At 42.3% G+C, this 16,724-nt stretch overlaps 1 protein-coding gene across 3 annotated transcripts; it reads left to right on the forward strand.

Moving 5' to 3' along the window:
- The first annotated feature begins 11,485 nt into the window (after positions 1-11,485).
- LOC147890418 (UBP1-associated protein 2C-like) lies at positions 11,486-15,673 on the forward strand. 3 transcript variants are annotated; one of them, XM_087391103.1, is made up of 2 exons: positions 11,486-12,917; positions 15,340-15,673. In XM_087391103.1, exon 1 carries the CDS (start codon positions 11,634-11,636, stop codon positions 12,915-12,917), a length of 1,284 nt encoding a protein of 427 aa, XP_087247229.1. In that variant the 5' UTR covers positions 11,486-11,633; the 3' UTR covers positions 15,340-15,673. The 3 variants fall into 3 exon arrangements, with proteins under 3 accessions (XP_087247229.1, XP_087247228.1, XP_087247227.1); XM_087391102.1 differs by lacking the exon at positions 15,340-15,673 and adding an exon at positions 14,597-15,233; XM_087391101.1 differs by lacking the exon at positions 15,340-15,673 and adding an exon at positions 13,433-13,809.
- Positions 15,674-16,724: the final 1,051 nt, after the last annotated feature.

The raw sequence follows: 16,724 nt of genomic DNA on the forward strand, positions 1-16,724 counted from the left end.
CTAAGAGCGGGACTTTTGGTAGCTCCATGCTTTTAGTTTGTTTGTGCAAGAAGTGTCGAAGAAGTGCTTGGACCATGAGTAGTAGTACGAATGTTTATCATGTGCCTACATTCCCCGTTAAGAACAAGGGGATTGGGATGGTTGGTTGAGTTCTTTTTTTGAGCATCACACCTTCTAGGATTAAACATTGTTAGTTGTTTACCTTTTGTAAAGTCATGTAGTAGTCACTATTAGGTATCATTTTGTATGACAACAATGACTTGTTTTGATTTTTAGATGATTTTAGTTGTTTTTACAGTCATAGTAGTCCATGTTTTTTAATGCGGATTCATTAGATGGAGATGATCTGAGTGAGTAATTACTTGATGTTGTGGAGAATTTTGGAATAAGCTTGTTAGATTTGCTTCTATTGGGCTCTATGATATTTTTGTTGATATTGTACATATCATGCCATGTCAGGATGCTTTGTTCAAGTGCAAGCTCAATTGTGTGAAATGGAAAGAATAGAATGCATAGTTCTCTGTAGTAGTTCACAAGATCATTTGCCTCTATAGTTATTGAATCGGATAATTTTGGTTTTCTTTCCTTTTTTTTTTGTTGATGGTGATGTTGTGTACTCACTTAAAATGTGGCCAAGCAAATGTTGTTGGTATTGTTTGGTCGCTTTAAGTACTTTGCCATGATGTTGTCAAAGAGCATGTTCGTACTTTCCGAATGTAGTTATTGAAGTTGCTCTCTACATTTTAATAAGTGTGTGCATTTCTCAGGAGGGTTGGTGTTAATGTATAAAAATTGTGGATGATGATAGTGGCAAGGATAAAGCCAACTATACTTCTTGTTGAGAGCTAATATGTTGTGTGTTTAGGATAGCATTCCCGACTTTTTAAGTGTGTTCATTTGGTGTTGCTTTTGTAGCAATGCTTTGTGTTAGGGAAACTTTTACTGCCTCTGTAGTTTCCTTGTCTATTTTTGTTATGTACATGATGTGCAATATGTTGTGGCTCCATGGGGATTTAGAATGAGTTGTACATTTGTATTTGTACCCCATAGCTTTGGAAGAAGTTGGATTGAGATTGTTGGTGTAAATATCTTTTGGAGATCTTTTCAAAAGTAATGGGGGTTGTGAAATAGAAGATCGTATTTCAAGAATGTATTGTTCTTCGAATATATGTGATGGATTTAGAAATGACATGTAGTCTAGTGTAAGTATTTTCTCCTCCAAAAGGAATGAGTTTATTTCTTTCATTTTCTTCTTTGGTCCTTATCAAAATCACTTGGCAATGGGAGAAAATTTTGAGTGGCTTTCATACAAGGATGTGGAAATCCAAACCAACATTTTTGTTTTCTCTTGAAGCATGGTTTTTGATGTTTGTGCGTTTGCACTTCTTGTCTTTCAAGGGGGAATTTGGAAATGTCTGTGGAGATGTATGTGTCAACTAAGGCTTCTATCTCATTATTTGATGAGATTCCAAAAATAGGAGCATCTTGAATCGATAGCAATCCGTGGTCATGTTGGCTTCCCTGATATTGAAATTCAATGATGAAGAAGAAATTCTGCACTTTTCCAAGAATGGTGTGATCCTTCTTTAGCAAAGTTTTTTCAATGCTTGGAATTTATTCACATAGTATTGTGATGTTGTCACTAGGTCCGACTGAATCAAATTCCATGCTTCGAGATTTGGGTTGGAAATATTGGAGGTTTGAGATGGATTTAGTTTTACGAGACAATCCATGAGTGTCTGCTAAAGTTTATTTGCTACCAGATAATGTCATGAAGAAGTATGGGGGACCTAGTTGTCATAAAATTTCAAATAGGTTCTTCTTTAAATGGTGCTTATAGTCAATGGAAGTTCTCAAGTGGGTGAAGTCTCGAAATCCTATGATTGACCGCTAAAGTTTTTCAACGTTCATATCTAAGAGAGCATCTCTTACTTGCAAAGTTATCTCCATTTTTTGTGCTTTTTGCATGCGTACCCAAGATGGTGCATACCAAGATTCCATCTCTTTGCATACAACATCCTTCTTACTCTAAACTTTTGTGTGATAGCGTTGTAACAACAATACCCCTTTTGTTCAATTCAGTGTCCTAATAGAATGCATTTTTTAACCTTTGGATCAAGCCTTGTCCTCAACTCATCTTGTATATGCACATATGTAACACCTCCAAAAACTCTGAAGTGTGACACATATGCAACTCGTCTTGTATATGCACATATGCAACGCGTCTTGTATATGCACATATGCAGCACATCAAAACTCTGAAGTGTGATACATCTGGTTTTCTATCAATATACTTCTCCTTTGGCATCATATGATGTATTGTGGTATTGGGGGTTCTAATTATAATATATATACGGTCGTATAAACTACCTTAGCCCAATAATAGTTGGGCATATTTCTTTCATTCAACATGGCTCTTGCATATCAATATGTATATTATTCCTTTCAGCAAGCAAATTTCGTTGCGGGGTGTACCTACATGTGGCTACCTTCTTATGCCATGCTCCTTCAAGTAGTTGTCAAACTTATGACAAAAGTATTCACGTCCACCATCTGATCTGAAGCATTTTATCTTGCTACCACATTCATTTTTAACCATGGCTTTAAAAGCTTTGAAATGCCCAAAAACTTCATCAATAAAGTATACCCGAATCTTCCACAAGTAATAATCAATAAAGGTCATACAAAACTTGCCCCCACTCAATAATTGTGTACCTATGGGACCCCATACATCTGAATGTATTAATTTAAGTGGCTTTGAACTTATATCTCTTTCTTATGGGAAGGATTTCCTAGCCTACTTCCCAAATTGGCAAGCTTCACACACCTTGTCCATATCTCCAACTCTGGACTTGGGCAAACCTACAACTAAACCTTTGGAATGCATTGACTTCTGGCTGTGCACATTCACATGGTCGATCCGCTTATGCCATATTGCTATGTATGCAACAATTCCTTGTCCTTTTGCAAACATTGCAACATCTGGACTTGGCATGCTCACACTATTTTACATAATTTCCAATGTTTCCCATGCATATTATGTAGTCTCCAAGTTTTGTATGTGGCCAATCATGCCATCTGTTACATTTGCAGAATCAGATACATACATTTCTTATCGATTTTATTCCATCATTCCCAGGCATTGAATTGATTTGTAGAAATGTCTTCTTCAGGGGCACGGGTTGTTCTATGTCTCCACTTACATAACCCTAAAGACCTTTGCGAGTCAAGTAGTTGAACATTCTAAACTTCCATGGCTAATAGTTGGTCTTAGTCAAATTCTCAATGCCAATTTTCTCACGCATTTCTTAATCAAAAGACTTTGGGTAGCAAGTGCCAAAAAGCAATGGTACAATCTCACTATTCACAACAACTACCTTAATATGTGCATGAAATTGCTCTAAGAAGGTATAACCATGAAAATCTAGGAAATTTTACGTACATTTCTTATCGATTTTATTCCATTCTTCCCAGGCATTGAGTTGATTTTCAGAAATATCTCCTTCAGGGAGCACGGGTTATTCTATGTCTCCACTTACATAACCCCAAAGACCTTTACCAGTCAAGTAGTTGCACATTCTAGGCTGATAGTTGATCTTATTCAAATTCTTAGTGCCAATTTTCTCACGCATTTCTTAACCAAAAAACTTTGGGCAGTAAGCACCAAAAAACAATGGAACACAATCTCACTATTCACAGCAACTACCTTATGTGAGTGAAATTGCTCTAAAAAGGCATAACCATGAAAATGTGGGAAATTTGAGCAAATCAAGAAAAACTAGATTGAATTAATCACAATACAATTTGGGGCCTTTGTGCCAGTATGAATGCCTCTCTTCGTGTTGTAGTGATTTGCTTGTGTCCTTCTCAACAAATACTACACTTCTAAGCATACAAAGTGCATATCTAGCACTAATAGTATATATGAGGCATAAAAAATGAATGGAAATATCAAAAAATGAATAAGGAGCTCAAATCCTCACAACGCAATCAAGCCCTTAGGACATCTGAGAGTCCCTCCTTGCATTATAGTGATTTTACTAGCATTTGTGCAGAAACTATAACTTTTGCTCCCAACCTCGGATTGAGGTGACATAAAAACCAAAAGTGTAGCTCTCAATCTCCAAGATTTAGTATATATCTTGAGATATTTTACCAAGCTTCTTGCAAGTCTCTGGTAGTTGGACTTTCCTTTTGTCTTTTGATGTAGAGTGGCCTCCAACCTTCAAAAATGCAACAAAGAGATTTTTATAGCCATCCCTCTACCATGCTTGCTTCCGGTCTTTCTTTGAGAGAATACAACTACTTGCAACATAAAAATCTTTTCAACACTCCACACTTTTTGGGAATCTCAACTTTCAAATAGCCACACATTGATTGTGGAGTCCTTTACACTTACACTGGATATCGATCTCCACAACACTATGGACAAAATGTCAACCTCTTCATATCCACAACATGGTGGACAAAATGTCAACCTTGTGATTGAGAAATATGCATAACATTCACTTGTGCTAGACCTCTAGCCATGTAGGCTCTAGTACCATGGAAAAACAACAAAGCTTTGATACCATGACAAAAGATGCATGGAGCTCTTAGATCCCTGGGATGCCAACTCCCTTTAGTAAGAATACCTTTGAAATTCTGAGTATGAGATGAACTTAACAATATGCCATGAGTGAAAGCTAGTCAAATTAGCATGATTGTGTTATACACTAAAGGAGCTTTAAGTATGTCTTTAGACGTTGAAGTTTGGGTAACACATGAAAAAGTTACATGATTGTGAAAGGAGTTGGGTTTTTATATTTAAAATCTTTCATATTTTTTGAATTATAAACCTAATGCTTTCTAGTAGGGAGGAGTGGAGATTGTCATATTTTCCCTTGCAGATTTAAAACTTTTATAGGAAATACATGCATATTATATATGATTTTATGATTTTAGCCTGGGGCAACAAAAGAAGGGGGAGCTCAAGTTCTAGAATCTCACAAGTATATACACAAGAGAGGAGTTCTTTATTTACAAGAGAGGTCGAGACATGCACCACTCTTTAGCCACACTATAGCTGCACAATGGCTCCTCTAAATAGACACAACTCCACCACTCATAACCACTGCTGCTATAGCCCACCTAATCAATCATGCCAATTATTGTAGGGCCCACTACCCAAATGGGCGATCATGTGGTGAGCTTACTATTTCAACACTTCTCCCTCGTTGGTGATATATTACTCTCTGATTTCAAAGATGCATCAATTGGGAATAGATAATGGACAAGCTTGGGTAGGAGATTGGTGTTTATCGTTATTGACTCCTATACTTTTGACTTTAGGGTGAGGGGCTTAATCCTTTTAGACTCAATTAGTCTCAATGATAGAGACCTACTTTGATGGAGAATCTATTTTGGTAGACACTGTGACGTGATAGAAGAAGCTTCGTCTTCATTGTATATTAGTGGTCACCAACCTCATTGTGCATATGTAAGAATGGAACCCCTAGACAAATAAAATAGAAGACTTTTATCAGAGAGCTTAGTGAACCATTTGTTCCAAGGGTATTAGTGTGTATTTGTGCTTGACGGTCTTCATTTGAGTTTGTTTTTCTATCAAGATCTTGCATGAAGCTTAATAAACCCTCTTTGTTAACGAGGAGAGGGAAATAGCTTAGAATTAGTAGGAGGAGCCGTGACTTTGGTCCTGCTCTTATTTGCATGCTTTGTAGGTGTAGGTTTAGGGGAAGACATTTGGGGATCAATTTCAGAAGCATTCCCCTTCTTGTAGACAATCTTCAACTTTAATGGTCTGTAGAAAAAAAGGAGACAATTTGGCAACTAAATTCAATTCCATTGTCAAAGCTGAATTAAACAACAAATTACAATAGAAAATAGATTTTCTTAAGACAGAGAAACTATTTTAGGAAAAATATTGTTAAATTTAGGCCTCTTTTTGGCATGTTTTTTTTTCCCATAATGATATTGTGCAATATTGTTTTTCATTTTAATTAAAAAAAGTCTCAATGCTTTTCTTTAAAAATCAAATTCTTCATTTCTATTGGATATCTCCCTCTTGCCGACCTTACCTACCTGTGTAGTTGCGTCAGGCATTTGATTTCCCTTTTTGGTTTGAACTTTGCTTGAAGTCTGCCAAAATTGTTGCATGTGCCAAGGGTGTCCTCGTAATGTTAGGTGTGAAGGGGACTTGGAGACTATATAAAAGAAGAGCAAGAAGTGGGGGAGTTAGGATTTGCCGCCATAGCCTAGCCATCCCTAGTTTTCTCTTGAGCTATGGCGATGAGCCATTAAAACGTAATGATTACTCTTCTTTGTTTTTTTTAGGGCGAGCAAAAAGTTCTCATGGACCCCTCCTCCCAAGGAGGGGCTCAAGAGAAAACCAAGAGTAGTCAATGATTACTCTTGGTTTTCTCTTGAAATCCTCCTTGGTAGGAGGGGTATTACAAGAAGAAACCACTTGTGTGAACACCTTGATGTCCAACTGACCTTGTAAAAAATTGCAAACCTATCGCATTGGGTGAAGAGGCTCTTACAATTAAGATAAAACTGTAGGATGAATGCAACCTTGACTCAAAGAGGCTATCACCATACACCCCTAGACCAGCTTTCGAAGGGGAAAGCATTTGAATGGGGGCCATGCCCTTAGAAAACTTGCATCCCAGCACTCCCTTATCAAAGAAAAGAGGATGCCCCTAGACCTTTGCTTATGTGGACCATCGGACGTCACTTCCTCCAGCTACAAACTTTTATTCTTCCAACAGCCATGTTTTGCTGAGGAAAAGTCTATTGAGGCCGTGCAGCACATGTACCCTAACAGCGTCCTAGCTAGGTTCGTGTGCTATAGGGGATTGTTGGCTCGAGGGGGCAGTCCCCTACCCCCTCAGAGTTCTTTCCCACGAGATGAGGAGTCAGCATATTTTCCACCGATGCCATGAAATGCCAAGAAAGCTTGATGTTCCTCTATTAACCCCACGATTGTAGGTGCCAACTCTTGGCAAGTATAAACGTCACTGGTGACAGATTTTGTGCCTCTCCACCTAGGCATTGTGGGGATATCCCATATCTATCCATTCAGAGCTTCTGTAGCCCCACCCCATGCTACAAAAACCTTTTAAAACTTGCAAGCATAGCATTTTGGCATTCGTGAGAACTGCTGCTAGGGGAAGCTAGCAAATTTGCCAACTTTGTTGTATGTGGGAAAGCGCATCTGGTGAGGTGCATGGTGCCTTGGGCCAACAATCATATGTGGCTGAGAGAGGATCCCCACATTGGTCAGTAGTGATGGACCAGCACTATTGCCTTAATGCTGAGCCCCCCCCCTTTCCCTGGTGGTGGAATGCTACCCCCGTTTCCCTGGTGGGATTACTTTGTCAATTGCCCTAACAGAGGTTGAGGCAGTGCGGCTATCTTGACCCACAAAGCCCTCAAGGTAGTTGAAGTATTTCATGATGATCTAGGGTATATGGTAGTTGTAGCAAGCTCGGCCAAAGGCTTTCCTGTCAAGTTGGCATGTGTCTACGCTCCTAATGCCTACTCAGATAGACGAGAATGTTGGAAGAGTCTAAAGGATAAGCTGGACGGGGATCACTGGCTCATTGGCGAGGACTGAAACTTTACTGAGGATCGCAAGATAGATTGCATGCCACCTTGTCCACATCTCCTCAGGAATGAGAGGCATGGGAAGAGTTACGTATCTTTTGCGTGGAGATACTGTAGCTCCTCCTTTGCCTCGAATGGAGGTGGATGCATACCCCCATGAAGGGAGATTACCTTATGCAAACCACCATTTGTGACCACGTCACGATCGTGTGAGGTCATTATGTGCGCCCTTGACGAAGATGAAGCCTGCTGATGTGCCCTTCTGCTTCAATAAAGTGCATCTTTCCTCTAGAAAATTCGGCAATCTCATGCGAAGTGAATGGAAAAATGAGGGTGGTGGGTCCTTGGATCCTTTCTCTAGATGGGATGTTGCGATCAAGAGGATCCATGTAACCACCAAAGCTTGAGAGTGTGAATTCAGAGCTGGCAAATCTCTCAAGGAGGCATTCATCTCACTGACCTGGAGGACGCCGTGGTGGCCACCTATTGGTGGAGTCAGAAGCTGCATGGAAATTGAAGAAACTAAGATGCGAGAATCCATAGTAGATAGTTATGGTTGACGGCCGGGGACTCTGCCCTAGTAAGTCCCTCTTCCATGCCATGAAGAGGAAGCAAGAAAGAGAATCCATTGACCGTATCCTCTATGCCCAAGGGAATCTCTGTGCAGATTACTGGCACATCGTTGACACCTTCATTAAGGAATTGAGCCAGATTGTGGGTGAGGAAGCAATCCAGGACACAGGGTGGTGGCGGGACTTGGAAGCCCTTACAAAGGGCCTTCTCCCTTGGGTGTCTAAGTTTCACAGAGTTCATAGTGGGGGAGTTAGGGGAAGCCCTTAATGCCATGGCCAAGGATAAGGCCCTTGGACCTGATGGCTTCACAGTCAAGTTCTTCATTGAATTCTGGGACTTGATGGCAGAGGAATACACAGAGATGGTCAACACCGTGATAGCCAGGGGGTACTTGTCATAGCAGATGTTAATGCGGGGCTGCTCAAACTTTTCCTAAGTGAATGAACAAGTTGAAAGTAGGCGACTCGCAACCCCTTACCATGCTCAACATCACATACAAAATCCTTGCCAAAGCAATGACGATCAGGGTCCGGGAGGTCTGCATGTCAGTCGTCGACCCAGAACAATGTTGGTTTGTCAAAGGTAGAGATATATTTGATAATATCCTCAATGTTTCTTTAGCCTTGGACTATGTGTGGAAAACGGGACAGAAGGTCATGCTCTCCGGATTCGACTTAGACGAGGCTTATGACTATATCCTAGAGGTCATGAGATGTCTGTGCTTCAATGAGGGGTTCTGCAGGATGGTGGCCTCACTTTTTTGGAAATGCCTCGGCCATTCTATGCATCAATGGGGGTACAATAGGGTGCTTCGACCTCAAGAGGTCCATTCGTCAAGGATGCCCACTCGCACCTCTCCTCTTTGCTATTGGAACAATTCCTCTAATCCATAGAGTCAGGATGGCAATTCAAGAAGGCATGCTGCATGGCCTTCGCCTCCTTTCTGGGGCAAACAATTTAGCTTGCAACTCTTTGCAGATGACACAATGGCCTTCTCGGTCGAGGACCCTGGGAGCATTGGATCCCTGTTTAGTATCCTATATTTTTTTTGTAGGGCTTCGGGCTCACACTGCAGGTGGCAGAAAACCTTCACGATTAGGGTGGACGATGGCCTAAATCTGTGTTGGCTCAAAGATAAGCAATTGCAATATGTCAAGAAAGGTGAGATTGTTCGCTACTTAGGTGCCCCTATTTGTTTAGGCCTCACAATGTGCCAAGATTCAAGTGGTTTCTTGATAAAATAAAAGCTAAGCTCAAAATATGGCATAGGTTGAGCTTGGGATGGAACGAAAGGACCCTGGTCATCCAACACATTCCCTCGTCAACCACGACCTACCTGGCTTCAATTTGGCACTTCTCCAAATGCCAGTGGATGGAGATTGAAAGAGTCTTCTGTGCCTTTCTCTAGGCAGAGGAAGGGGACAAAAAAAGAATGCATCATGTGCCATGGGAGCCACTTAAACTCCCCAAAATGCAAGGAGGCCTGGGCCTCCCAGACATTAGATGTAGGAATATGGCTCTGATAAGTAAATGGTTGCCACGCCTCTTCTCCAGCCAGTCTCCATGGGTGGAGATGACAACATTCTTCATCAAGTTTGGAAAATCCAGAGACGCTAGTTCTTGGAAGGACCTATGCTAGTATGATCGTCTCTGCTTAGGCTTCCCAGTTAAAATTATAGGTTTGGATATTGTGTTAGGCTTGGTTGCAGTGTGGAAGGAATGTTTTTGCATGCATGATCTGGAAGGGGCACCTTGGGTTGCGGGGAGATGCCAGTCTCCTAGAATCCATTTGGTGGAGCACGGCCTTTAGGGAAGAGCCCTAGAGCCCGCAATTTGTTCAAGAAGGGTCTCAGATTGTGGGAGGATCTGTCGGACTTGGCCAAGGTTGACGGGTTCTCAATAGAGGCCCTTTCAGTCAAATTTTGCCTCAACCAAGGAGAGAAAGATCTAATCCAAGCAGTTATGGAACGGATTCCTCCAACTGTATCAAGTCAGAGGAGGGCCATGGGTATGTGGCAAGACTAAGATCAGTCGGCTTGAACCGCCCATAGGAGCCTATGTCACAAAGGGTCATTGGTAGAAGATCTTAACAAGAAATGGAAACTGAGGAGGGGTCAGAAATGGTGGCAGAGGAGATTCAAAGAGGCATGGAAGCACTGCCATGTGGGGGCAAGGCTAGCTTCATGCTACTGAAGGTTCTAAACCATTGGGTGCCTGTTCGAGGCAAGCTAGCTAGGCACATCTCGCTTTCCCCTATTTGCCCCCTGTGTGGTAAATCCATTGAGTCTCTCAAGCATCTCTTCTAGTCGTGTTCGGTCACATGGGAGGTATGGAAGAAGGTTGAAACCGCGATCAAGAAATCCGGCCTAATGGCCAAGTTCTATATCAGTTGCAGATGGAGAATGGTCTTGTTGGGCAAGGCCTCTCATACATTGGTTGCTACCTGGCCCTCGGTATGTGCAACTGTCTTTCTCTTTGTGTGGGAGCTGAGGAATCGGTTGGCCTTGAAAGCGAATTTAGCCCTTGGCTACTAGGAATCTTATCTGCTGCTAGGTGTGAAATCTTGCCTCCGGGATTTTGGTTGGATGATAGGTACAGAGGACGCAGTGATCAACCATGCACTGCTGTCGATCGGATATGCTCTGTAGCCCTCTGTGCTTGATGCTGCCATAGTGTAGGCTGTAGACGTCGCGCCCTCTTATTAGTTAGCTGATTTTTGTATTAGATCTTTTTTTAGGGCGTGATGAGGCCCTCTCAATATAATGTTACCTTAAAAAAAAAAGAAAGAAAAAGAAAAAAACAAGTAACAAGCATAAATAATAACAATGATGCTATTTTTCTCATCTCAAAACCACCACCTTTTTTTTTGGGTGGAAAATTAATTAAATTAAAGGTAAAAAAAGGGAGATACAACTAAAGAGACACGCGAAGCGCTCGAAACACTATAAGCACTTGAGGCCACCTAGCACTCTAAAATCCCAGCACCACCAAAACCTCGGACATGAGATTCGCAGTCGCCTTTGAAGATCAGTGTATTGCGGATTTTCCATATGAACTGAAGAGTCATTGTGCGTACGATATCTCAAACACGGACCAAGCTTGGACTGAGATTGCCAAGATCTCCGCCCCCAGTCCTCGATAGCTCGCAGCAGCCTCCTGAGTGCGGCGGCGACGCCAACTTCGAGCGACGAAGACAAACAAACAATTGTGCTCGATGAAGCCTCACACCACAAACTAGTCAAAACTCACTAACAAGAACAAAAAGGTAGGGATTGGGTGTGAAGGGGAACTAGAAAAAGAAGAGCAATATATAAAGAGAGCAAGAAGAAAAAGAAGGGAAGTTAGGGTTTGCCGCCATAGCCAGAATCGCCATAGCCAAAGCTCAGAGCTCCGAGCTCTGTATTTGCAAGCTCTCCTTCGCCATAGCCTCCCCTTCTCCTTCCTCCCTCGCCATGGATTCCAAAAAGAGGAAATTGGAAGAGGAAAATGGTGACCTTTACGTCTCCTCCGATGATGTCCGTTCCCTCCTTGACCCCTTCTCCAAAGATCAGCTCATCGATATCCTCCAGGACGCCGCCCTCGAGCACCCCGATATCCTCGACGAAATCCGTAGCCTCGCCGACAAAGACCCTGCCCACCGCAAGCTCTTCGTCCGTGGCCTCAGCTGGGATACCTCCTCCGACTCCGTCAAGAGCGTCTTCACCCAGTATGGTGAGATCGAGGAGTGCCAGGTTATCATGGACAAGAACTCCGGCAAGAGTAAGGGCTACGGTTTCGTCACCTTCAAGCACATGGACGCTGCGCAGCGCGCTCTCAAGGACCCCAGCAAGAAGATCGAGGGCCGCATGACGGTCTGTCAGTTGGCTTCTGCGGGGCCGAACTCGCAGACGCAGACCTCCAACGGCTCCGGCTCGCGCAAGATTTATGTCGGTAACGTACCCCATGACGTTTCCGGCGAGAAATTGCTTGCTCTGTTCTCGCAGTATGGCGAGGTAGAAGAGGGCCCGCTAGGTTTTGACAAGCAGACGGGGAAATCCAGGGGCTTTGCTCTTTTCATTTTCAAGAATGCGAGTGCTGCGCGGAAAGCGTTAGAGGAACCTGTGAAGACGATCGAGGGGCATCAGCTGAACTGCAAATATGCATCTTCGGAAGGAGGTCAGAGGCAGAGGGGAGGATCCTCTGTGCAGCATCACGATGGAGGGGAATTAGCGATGCAACAAGGCGGAGGGATGGTTGGACAAGCTGCCTCCCAGAACGCCCTCTCCGGATTGTTGCCTCTGAGCCAGGGAATTCTCAGCCAACATCCCGCCCTCGCTCAAGGATTACTCTCCAGCTTGAACTCCAACGCTGGCCTCTCCCCCTATCCTTCGCTTCATCCTTCCATTGCGCATCAGTTGGCTTTGAACTCGTCCCTGGGTTCCTCCTCCCTCAATCCCTCGCTTAACTCCTCCCTTTCGGCTTTGAACGGTTCCCTCTCCCAAGGCGGCTCGCAGGCCCTCTCTCAGGCGTACGGGCAAGTACCCAGCTCTGCTGGGCTTGCTTCCTATGGGCTGCACAACTTAGGTGTCTATGGTACAGGTTTAGGGAGTGCCGGCGCGTCTCTTTACGGCATGTCAACCAGCTCGCTCGGCTCTCAGACAGGAATCCTTCAGGGTACGGGCGGTCATACGATTGCTCAGCTAGGGCAACCTTCTGGAGCGCGAGCCCAGTCACTTTCTTCCTACTTTAACACTTGAGTAAGGCTTTTTTACCTGGCTTTTGTTGCTCATGGTTTTCTTTCTTTCGCTCCTCCTCAGTTCTTGCTGTTGTTTCTGACAAATTGTGATTCCCATGTCTTTTTTGTTTTCAAGCCCAGCTTTTATTCGTGGTCTTTAGCTGATTTTCGGGATGTAGTTTGAAAAGTGTTCTTTTGATGCTCTTTGATTCTATACTTTTGGTGGCCCTTAAGTCAAGAGGACTGTTCTACTGCTTTAGCTCTCAAATTTGCGACTGTAAATTCGGGACTTACTGTTATATCAGTTGTTGACACCTGGTCCTCAAGTTGATGTTCTTTATTTTGCAGTTTATTAACATAAAAGGGTTTTCAAGTGGATTGTTTTTCAAGCTCATTTGATTGCATCCACAGTAGATTTAGTGGAGTTGAGCTAAGAGGCGGTTTTCTATTGTCTGTTTGTCGGATATAATCAGTTTCTGTCTTACAATTAATATTCTTGACAGTTCCGTGACCTGCAGCATGCTGTTTTGCTTGCAGTTTGAGGTGCTCAGTCTGGGCGCTGAGAGTCTTTTATGGAATGGATTCAATATTTTCTGCTGGGCCTCCTTTGTTATTGCTGCCAGATCATGTAGCTGTTTTATGAACGATGGTTTTGATATCAGATGTTAACTCCAAGACTCTGTTCCTTATCAGTGCCTGCTGGGCCTCCTTTGCGGTTGCTGCCAGATTATGTAGCTGTTTTATGAACGATGGCTTTGATATCAGATGTTGACTTCAAGATTCTGTTCCTAATCAGTCTTGCTAAGACTGTCCTTCGGGGCAGTCTTTTTACTTTTTTTAAAACTCTTGCTGGCAGGTTTTCCCCCATTTTATGAAGGATTTGTTGTGAATGGTAGTTTATTGTGGACCTGATCTATGTTGCTTTGCATCTATGCTGCAGCGTTATAAGACTTTCAGACACATAATGTTCTATTTGTACAAGTCGAAACCAGAGCGTGGTTTTGATTTCGAAGAACGGTTTTGGATCTTGTTATGGTTTATGCCAATATTATTGCCAAATGTTTTGAAGGTCTTTTTATTTGTATCAGCTGCTCATTCAGATGAAGGGGAAGGGCTTTGGGCAAAAATTATGTTCTTCTCTGCTTGGCCTTGGTTTGCTGTCTCTGCTTTATGACCAATAGTTTGATATCAGATGTTTGAACTTCCAAGGTTCCATTTCTCAAAGCTTTTCTACTGTCCCTTTGGGTAGTCTTTTCACTAAAGCTTTGAGATTACTCCTTTTCATGTGGAATTTGTTTTGTAGAATTTCTTACTTTGGACTCGTTTTATCTCTATTGCACATATCTGGAGCTTTATACACTGCCACGTTTCACTTGCTCAAGTCTGAACCAAAGCATGGCTTTGAATATGAACAGTTTAATGTTTTTCAGCAATATTCTCTTATTTTGATGGTCTTGAGTCACCATTTGCCCATTCAAATTATCCTGGAAGGCTGTCGGCATAAGTTGTATTGTGTCCTTGTCTAAGGTGTTAATTTCAAGTTTCAGCACCTATTTTCTTGGTCGGGCTGCTACCTCCTGCTCTCATAGCTGCACATTGCAATTAATGCCACATTTGTCAACCAGGACAATTGTTCTCTCTTCTTGGTAAGAGGAAGTATGGCTTCTAAAGGAGGACCTACTTTTACTTGTGCATTTGCAGAAGGTTGGGGTAAGGTTGGCGTTCTTCATCCGTGGTTCAATTGCATATTGTAAGACTGAGCTTGCGGGCGATGTTTCTTGCTTTTGTTGTTATTTACCTTGTTACATCTTGCTGTGTCACCTGTCTGCATGGCTACTTTTCTCTTCACCTGTAACTCCTTCCTGTTCGGACTTCCTTTGTCCGGTCTTAGATTTCTTTAGTTTTACAATTACTGTAGTGTTGCAGTAACCTAAGTTACAGAAAATTGAAAGTGGAGGTTTCTAGTTCGCATCAAGTATCTGTGAACTGCTACTGTTGAAAGAGTCTGCAAGTTTATATGAAAAAATTGCACCATTGGGAGATTCCGCAGTTTTTGCACAAAAGTGACCTTAGAGTTTTATGATAACAATTTTTTCAAAGGGTTTTCCGAAAATTTGAATATTATTGAGAGGAGTCTGTAATGTTCTCTTATATTATCATTAATCTCCTATTGTAGCCTGATAAGCCTGATATAGTAATGTGATCATACTCTGTCCAGGCCCTATTTACCTTATGCTCCACCTACATCTACTTAAAGCTGTTTCTCTTACATAATTTGATAGATTGCTTGCCAGTTGGTAGAACAAGTTTTTCTACCACATTGTTACAGGAAGAGCTTGTGGGCTCACACAATTTTCTTGGTGTGTGTTGCATGTCGGGCTGCGATTCCTCATTTTACCTTGTTAGATAAGTTATATTTTATCTTCTGACGAGTTCTGTTTCAGATGGTCTCAGATTTCACAGATAAGTTTTCTGCTGTCTTGGAAACATAGCCTGGGAATTGTCTTGTGCATTAGGAACTGTTTAAATGTACCGTGGTGGGTGTCTCTTCACTAGGACAATTGTTACCACAAAGCTTGTACCCTGCTCTTTTGGCTCGTGCAACTGAGATCAGTACTTGAAGATCGTCAGAGTTTTCAGCTGGACATACATTGTACATGCTTCTATCAGACCTTTGTCACTCCACACTTTTTTTGGTGTGCATTGTATGTGGGGCTGCAATGATGTCCTTTGCATGCCAGGCTGCAATTATGTCCTCTCTTTACCTTATTAGATAAGTAAGATTGTTTTTTTTTTTGTTAAGGATGGTCTAAGACTTCGCTAGCAGGTCAGGTTTTATATGTAAGTCTTCTGCTGTCTTGGAAATCTGGCCTGGATACTGTTTGGTGCATTAGCAATAGGCTTCTGAGTTATTTCTGGGTTTTGGATTGCACAGTGGCGGGTGTGTCAGGGAATGTCTAAGTTACATTTGGATGTTCTGATTTTGTATTCCTGGGCTAAGGATTGACATTATAAAGCTCCTGTGTGTAAGGGATGTTTGAAGACTCACCTGCATTAGGTTTTCTGGAAATCTTCTTTTCTGGATTTAGATAGTCACAAAAATCAGTGTTTAAAAAAAAAGATTGGAAAAGGTCTTGCATATCAACTGGGCTGGTAAGAATATGTCTGCTGCTGGGCCATGAGATGTTAGCCGTTATTTTTCATATGGTGACTGGTTCTCAGTGATGCGCTACATTGTTAGCCATGTAGGTCTGACATACCTAGCTGTGGGTTCCTGCTATTTGCAGCTGTTACAGGCTGATCCCAACTGCACAGTTGTGTGTTTTCTTTCTTGGCGTAGCATAAATCCTGCTGTTACGAGTTTATAACTCAATACGAGTGTAGGTCTACCACGTGCACCTTGTGGCGTCTCTTTTGCACGACACCAGCACTGATGTCTCCCTCTGATGACTTTATCATGGATCCTGCTCATAGGCTTCAGCTGAAAACCTCGTGGGAAAAATTGTCCTTGCTGAACCTCCTTTAGTGCCTGGCTTGTTGTTAGTAGCCTTCAAGGATCTGTCTTGGATCTCCTGCAAGTAATTTGGGTAGTGTCTTGATTGTAATCCTTACTCTCCCGTTCCTTCATGAATTAATCTTTGTTGTTTTTTGTTTCTAGAGATGTGATGATAACTCTTTTGTCAATTAATTGGGAAATGGGATGAACATTTTTCTTTCATCGTGCACCATTGTTTTTAGAATTGTGGAATGGACCTGAGGGAAACTTTGCATAGTTGCATTAACCTTAAATACATTTATGTAGAGTATGTGTACCTCAAAAGTTACTGAA

The sequence above is a fragment of the Dipteris shenzhenensis genome, chromosome 19 (assembly GCF_047967505.1).
Source record: "Dipteris shenzhenensis isolate YYH24624 ecotype China chromosome 19, Dip_SZ_1.0, whole genome shotgun sequence".
Taxonomy (NCBI): domain Eukaryota; kingdom Viridiplantae; phylum Streptophyta; class Polypodiopsida; order Gleicheniales; family Dipteridaceae; genus Dipteris; species Dipteris shenzhenensis.

What these genes read in the sequence shown, in the direction of transcription:
- LOC147890418 (XM_087391103.1), top strand. Translation starts at nt 11,634, where the DNA reads ATGGATTCCAAAAAGAGGAAATTGGAAGAGGAAAATGGTGACCTTTAC.